At 32.4% G+C, this 7595-nt stretch overlaps 1 protein-coding gene across 1 annotated transcript; it reads right to left on the bottom strand.

Moving 5' to 3' along the window:
- Positions 1-695: 695 nt before the first annotated feature.
- On the bottom strand, positions 696-6004 carry LOH2 (LAG1 homolog 2). The gene is made up of 7 exons (XM_068610009.2): positions 5784-6004; positions 5519-5650; positions 3996-4204; positions 3153-3308; positions 1886-2071; positions 1619-1797; positions 696-1069 (listed from the first exon to the last, which is right to left on the bottom strand). Exons 2-7 carry the CDS (start codon positions 5633-5635, stop codon positions 1053-1055), a joined length of 864 nt encoding a protein of 287 aa, XP_068466110.1. The 5' UTR covers positions 5636-5650; positions 5784-6004; the 3' UTR covers positions 696-1052.
- Positions 6005-7595: the final 1591 nt, after the last annotated feature.

The raw sequence follows: 7595 nt of genomic DNA, 5'->3' as shown, positions 1-7595 counted from the left end.
GAACTTGAGACGGAGGAAGGAGTTGAATCTGTGTATACAAGTTCATACATTTCAAATTGAGTGATTTTTAAAACTAAAACATATATTTAGTCTTGTTTAAGGTTATCAAAACATTAAATTTTGAATCCAAATTTACAACAAACAAGAAAGCTGGAAAAAGAGAGGAATATGCAATAAGTGATTGCAAAATCTGGCATCTTCAGGAGATTATTCTCATGCACTACTATTAACACAGTGGCGCAGTTTAATATAATTGAATAATAAATGAAGCACCCGCTATCTATAAATCAGAACGAAAAATATCGTAAAACAAATTCACCATATTAAACTCTTGCTTTTAGAATAGCTTGTTTAATTCAACTCTGATGCTTCAGTTTTTTTTATAAAGAAACAACTAGCCGTATTAAAAATTATAAATATAATTGATATTCACCAACACATTCCACTAAACATTTAATAGCATAACACTTTTGTGTTTGGAAGGGGTGGGGGTCTGTTATTTAGTACAAAAAAAATGATTTCAAGAAAAAAATCTGAACATTTGCAATCAATGAAATTTCCAATAAAACCACATCAAGACAACAGGAAGGTTCATAATTATAGCATATTTGGTTAAGCTTAAAAGGAAAAAATAATTATTTTTCAAAAAAAGCTTATTAAAGACTAGAAAACTAAAAATAGACATGCACAGTGAATTGACAGTACAGAGCACCACTCTTTCTTTCTCCTTCATATTCTTTATAAGTTAGTTTTCATTCAACTCCTAGTTTACCTAAACGGGTTGGTTTAGAAAAACAATTATACAGGAATGCCTATCATTTATACAGCAAAAATATAAGAATCAAAATATGCTTTGACGGTTTCCTACTCCCTTTCTTCTAGGTAATCGATGAAAATTTTGAAACTAACGAAACTTCAGATCCTCTCCATTGGTTGTATTAACCAACTGAACTCCTAAAAATCTATAGACAAGTCAAAAGCAGTATATCATCAGATCTACCACCAATCAGCGGGAACAAAGAAACTCAACAAAACCCTTCGTCTATTCAAACTCAATCATCGTCTGAATCTGCAAAAAAATGAAAAAAGAAACTCCTTCAGTTAAAACAAAGTTACGTATTTACCCATGACAATGAATGACCAAAGTAAATTGATCGCCAGAATCAGATACAGTATTAATCGTAGCTATTAACATATCGTGATTTAACTAAATCAAATACGTGACTCAGTAGAATGATAATCACAGCTGGGTGGGAGGGGTATAACATAGGAATGTTCAGAAATTAGCACTTTAACTCTACCCCTATCATTGAGATGACACATAATATCCAAAACAAGTCGATAATATCTCTAGGTTATACTTTCTTCTGAAATCCGAACCAATAAATTCTGGGTTTGAGGCCATTGGCATCCCTGAAGATACAGGAATTGCAAAACATTCTACTCAAAAGTAACATTTTAAATTGTGCTCCAGGAAAAAGAATACTAAAATACGATTCAGTGCAAGATAATATGAAAAAATTCAATGGCACATAACCTAACATAGGACAGGTTCCTGGACAAAAGAATAATAGAATACTAATAATACTCTCAATCTGTATTGATGAAACCTGCTTACCAGATCTTATATCCTCGCCAACTTTTCCCCTATTTTTCAGCTGTCTATAGATCATTGCACATATGAGCTTCCACCAGTATATATGGAAGATGAGTAGCATTATGAGCATTGTATTAAAAATGTAGTAGAGAAACATGTCAAAACCTTCTGACAGGTTTAGGCACTGTTGAAGATCAATGCTGGAATGTGGAAACAGAAATAAGATTAATAAATAGGCGTCTTGGAAAACAAAGTCAAATTAATATCATAAAAATAAAAAAGACAAACCTTGTCGCTTTAATAACCCAAAAGGGAAAGAAAATTAGCCGCAATATGAGCCATGAAACTGCAAAGAATCCAAAACACACACTTGCAGCAAACTCCCTTCCAGAATACTTGAAAACCTTTGCAGCTTCCATGAACACATCACTTGCATCATGAAGGGCGAGGATTATGGAGCCAATCCTAAAAAAACTGTAAATGCAGCACGTGTAAGTTATCTCTCAATTTCTATCTAAGATTTTAGTGTCAGTTCTGCAATTTCGAATATCTAAATTACTCAATCTGATATAACAACCTAAAAAAAGTTTGAAGTCACAAGATGAAAGCAGACATGACATGAAAGAACATTATAATCTCTTATCATAGAAAACGGAGATGTGTCCAGCATTTCTCAGTTCAATTAGAGTTTCCAAGCATTTACAGAGACTCAAATCTAAGAGATACATCTATTTAAGTACTGACATCAGATGGTTTTATTGCATATTACATATGTAATTACATGCCACAGACCAAAAAGTTGCAAAAAATATTATCAACTTGTATTAATGCTCTAAAAGGTACATGGGACTAGAAGTTTCAAGCTATGTATGCATTGATGGAAAGGTGCTGAACGCAGCCCAATGGAACCCCATTCCACCCAATATCCCTCTTTTCTGCCCTTTCAACTTGGGATGGATTATGGGATAAAATCCATTATTTCATCCATCCACTTGTTCCACCCTATTCCATCCCAATCAACAGTGGATATCCAAACATAGTCTCGAGAACTAATACAGGCTCTTAAATATTATTTATAATAATGGAAAATTTTAACATATGCAATAAATTTAAGAAGGCCTTGTGAGATAATTACCTAATTCTTTTATACAGGAAAAGGCAAGCATGATTAAAATGGTCATCCATCTCCATCCAGTAAATTAAAAAAAAAAATTGGAATTTCAAGAAACTACACTGGTTAAAGATAGAAAGTGAAAACATATGATAAATCCCAAAACATATTTCCAAACAGAGAATTAAAATTTATTGGTTTTAAAAACACCACCTACGGTTATGAATATTATTTGGGCAACAAAAATAATTGATGTCTAAAACTCTTAACAGATATAAAACGTTAAAAACAATCTTGAAATGAGACACCAAGTGAGAAGTTTCATGCTTATGTCAAAAATAAGAAATAATAAATAAATTCCAAATTTAAGGTTTATGTTATGTACAACAGGTATAGTATATTCTGCAGATAAAATTAAGGCTTGTTGGAAACCATCAGATTTACCTTGTTAAATACGAGCACCCAATTAGTAAAACAGTAATTACATGGTGGGTAAACATCACCGAAAAATCCTTCCTTCTAGTCTCCCATGTCAAAATAGCAACAATACTATATATGTAGAACCCACACTGGCACATGTAGTACAACACCATAGAACTCCTGAGATAAGACATAAAACAGGGTGCAATATAAATTTTAATATGCCAAGTTCTATTTACCACAAAACTCATACAAGTACAACAATCTTATAAACAACTTCCTTAAAATTACAATTTCCCCCCATTTGATTTATGTCTAAAGAACCAGATAGCAAGTTACATTGTACCAAAAAATGGCAAGTTACAACCAATGACATCAAGTTAGAAGAAGCAAGGAGCAAATTAATCATAGCCTATATAAAGTATAAACCATATAATATAGATATGTGCATTTTCTTTTAACAAAGTGAGGAAAATATATGTATATTGCTTTGAAACTTTTAAATTTGCTGCCATGCACCTAGTTGTCGTCCATCAAAACTAAAATAAAAATACTAGATTTAGGTCTCTAGTAGTTGCCAAAACAAAAATGCCCAAGGTCCAATTGTTGGTTTCTGAAAACTTATTACTCAGTTTTAATGTGAACCTAGATTACTAAGTTAAGAATTGGGTTCTGATCTTAACCATGTGAGTAAATTTAAGATGTAAAGCAAATAAAATTGAAGATGAGTATAAGGTTCAATGAGGAGGTTTTTCTGATAAACACAAATAAACAGGTCAACAAGATAAATGCAGGCCACTCAATGTGGGAAAAACATTTGTTACTGACTAGACTGATTTTGTTCATCATGCTACATAAAATACTTACTTCAACTCATGATTTGGCCAGTCATTGAAGTATAATTTCGTATTACTGAACCAGGGTTCCTGGTAGGAAATTTTAAGAATGAATGCTTCAACAGCAGCATAATATGTTAACTTCCACATTGACTCTGAGCATTTTCCAATCTTTACTTCCATTTCCTTAGTAATACGTGATGGAGCTCTACCCTTTGTCAACATCCTAATAGACAACCTCTGTAGACAACAACAATATAAAGAATATGAAGGAAAAGGTAAATGACTTTAATATCTTGAAAACACAAAAGATACTAAATACGTTTTTTCATTTAGTAAGTAGGAGAATTTGTAAGGATATCATACAAGAAGATTTAAAATTATTCTAAACTGCAACAAGATTGGTCATAGTTGCTTCGAAAAAATACTCTTTTTCCACAGGTCACTAAACAGATCGACACAGACTTCCTGGAACAACTAAGAATTTATAAAAATATCAAGCTTAGGCATTAAAAGTCTTTGATCATCCTTAGTGGTGTGCTTTGCTAGAAAAAATTTAACCTATCATCCCATATAGCCAGACTGAGATTGCACCACACTAACGTACTTTCTTCTCAATACAACAGGTGAAAGAAACCAAAGCGATATTTGACAAAGAGATCTCTTCCAGACACAGTTAAATTTCATTATTTAAGGAATTGGGATTCTAGAACAACAACAATTAGCAAGTCATTTCCTACATGTTTTGAGAACATGATATTCTTCTATAACCCTTTACAAACAACAGTGTTTTTTTTTCCTTTTTGGCATCCTGATTACACCAGTAAGATTAGAAAGTAATGCCCACCAACCGTAATGCATGGTGGTGGTTACTGTATGGAATAGAAGGTAACACAAAATCAACTGTGTTATAATCATTCATGAGCAGCATGAAAAAAAAAGATAATGCACACACGACACACTCCATTCATCAATTGGAAATATAGAAAACCTCCCATGACAATCCGTGTCCCAACACAATAGGAAATATATATAAATATATTTATGCCATATATGAGCTAAGAATAACACTTAAATGTCAAAGAGGGCCAATAACATAATTAAGAAGGATAAAAGAATACCAATAAACAGATTTAACCCAACACAAATGAGCAGCATTGCATTAGAACATTTTCCATAAGAGGGACACTGATGCCTTAACTTTCAATTGCGCAATTAACACCAATTGAAGGTCAAGTGAAAGATCCTTCACCAATTTGAACAAATTTCAGGAAACAAATACCTACCGATAAAATGCAACCAAAAACAGAAAAAAGAAAAAAAAATCCACCAACTCAAACAAAATTTATCCTGAATTACTAACAAAACCAATAGCTTCTGCAGTTTCTTTCAACGAACCCTAAAAAGGAGAATCAATAAAAACAGGCACAAGCCATAACTCAGCCGTTTCTTCTATTTCATTCAATTAAATCTCTAACAAACAGAAACAAGCCATCTACACGAATCCAATTCGGCAGGTAAGGAGAAATTCGCTACGCAAACAGAGGATCTTACGCGAAAAACGAATCTGTCAAGGAAGAACCTGGCCGCGAAACTGGCGAAGGCGAAGTAGATCGCGGCGGAGAATTGCGAGGCGTGCGGCGTCGCATTCTCGGTCCAGAGGAAATCCATGGCGGATTGCAATAGCTGCAGTTCAAGAACAAAACGTAGAGAGAATGAGTAACGAGAACAGCACAGACAAAGATCATTCACAGCATCAAAGGAACCGCAGAAGTTTTCATGTATCGAAGCGATAGCCACAGCGAGATCGGATTCTTACCTGATTTCAAGGATGGCTTCGCTGGCGGCTTCGTGAGTCGTGAAAGCGGAAATGCGCGCAGAGGAAGAAGCCAACGAAACGACGGAGGGAAAGTGCGTGCGAAAGAGGGAGGGAGAGAGAGCTGAAACGGAAAAATGCAAAACGAAATGAAAAATGAAATGCTTAGAGGTTTTGATTTTTCTTATTTTGTTTTATTCGTTTAATCTTCTTCTCCCACTTTCTTTTTTCATTCGTTACTATTTATTATTTATATAACATTTTATTTATTTATTGATTTATTTATTATAACTTCTGTTCCTCGTGAAACCTTCTCGTTGAATTAATTAATTAATTAATTTAATATAATTTCATTTTTTGGGCGGGCCCACCTTTGGACCTGTAATACGTCCACGTGGCGATGAGTTGTTCGTCCTGCGATTTTTCTTTCTACCAACTTTTTTTCCCCCTCGTGAATTGAATCTGACTTTTCTTTCCATTTTCAACGTTCTGCTCTTTGATTTCTCTAACCAGTTTCTTCCCCTTTATTTTACTTTAGATTTAAAAATCTTGTGTTATTATGAACCAAAACTAGATTTAGTTGTAGGCGTGGTAATAAAACCAGATAAGGATAAATCCTTATTTTACAACTTTTTTAATTTACTATTTTAATTATTTATTTTATTATAATATAAATATTTTATGTGATATACTAGTCTAATTCAGGAGTTAAAGCAAATGAAATTTTATATACTCACTCTCTCATGTTTTTTAGGAAAAAATCGTGACGGAGCACCGATTTCTAAAACGGACAATACCTGTGATTGACCTAACAATACTATCTATGTACCATAGACACGGAAACCACATGGACACAGATATACGTATCATCTCTAAAATGTAGGACACGAATCTATATATTATATAATTATGAATTATATAAATTGACAATAAAGATTTATGTGCACAAGTATGTTTCAAATTTTGTTTAGAGTAGAAAGATGTTTTTCATGACTGATTCAAAATTATTTTTTCTTTATTTTTATAATCATAATAAAAATTTATACAATAAATTTGAGTTTTAGAAAATTAATACATTTATCCTTTTTAAAATTGTGTTAAAACTGTGTTAAAATTGTCAAAAATCTAACAAATATTTTTTTGAATTAGACATTTTACCGATATGTGTCCTACGAGTGTCGGTGTTCGATATGTGTGTCTAACATTTAAGAGGAGTGTTCGAGTCTCAGGATGCTATCTCTCCGATTTGAGGTCGAAATATTGGCGTCGTCCTCAACTAGCGGAAATTCACTCCTCTTATCACATTTATTATCTAAATATTAAAATTATAAATACTAACTAATTTTAAATAAATTATATAGTTAATAATTTAATTAAAAATATTTTATCACCTATTAGTTGTATAAGTTATTAGTATTTGTTTAAAGGGGTGGAGGAGTATTTGTAGCAAATAATTTAAGGTGGATTTTTATTCAACTTTATTAACTCATAACACTTCCTATTGTTTTGAACTCACTTAATTAACACTTTAACACTTCCATGATTTCTAATCCTTGATTACAGTATAACATTAATTACTTGCAGTTTTTTTTTCGTCTAATTAATGCCAAAATCAATTCCCATCATTCATTTCCACTATCCTTTTACACTACTTTGAAAACCCTATGAAAAGGACCTAAAATTTATATAATCTATGTAATTCATTTACTATCTTTTAATGAACTATAGGGAAATATTTATAACAATCAAAACTTGGTATATAGTGTTTACATGTAAAATGAGAAAAATTACATCAAAGTTTCAAATGCATGATTA

Source organism: Phaseolus vulgaris, chromosome 3 (genome assembly GCF_051622355.1).
Source record: "Phaseolus vulgaris cultivar YP4 chromosome 3, ASM5162235v1, whole genome shotgun sequence".
Lineage (NCBI taxonomy): Eukaryota > Viridiplantae > Streptophyta > Magnoliopsida > Fabales > Fabaceae > Phaseolus > Phaseolus vulgaris.
The sequence above is the reverse complement of the archived record's forward strand: the minus strand, read 5'-3'. Positions and strand labels throughout refer to the sequence as shown.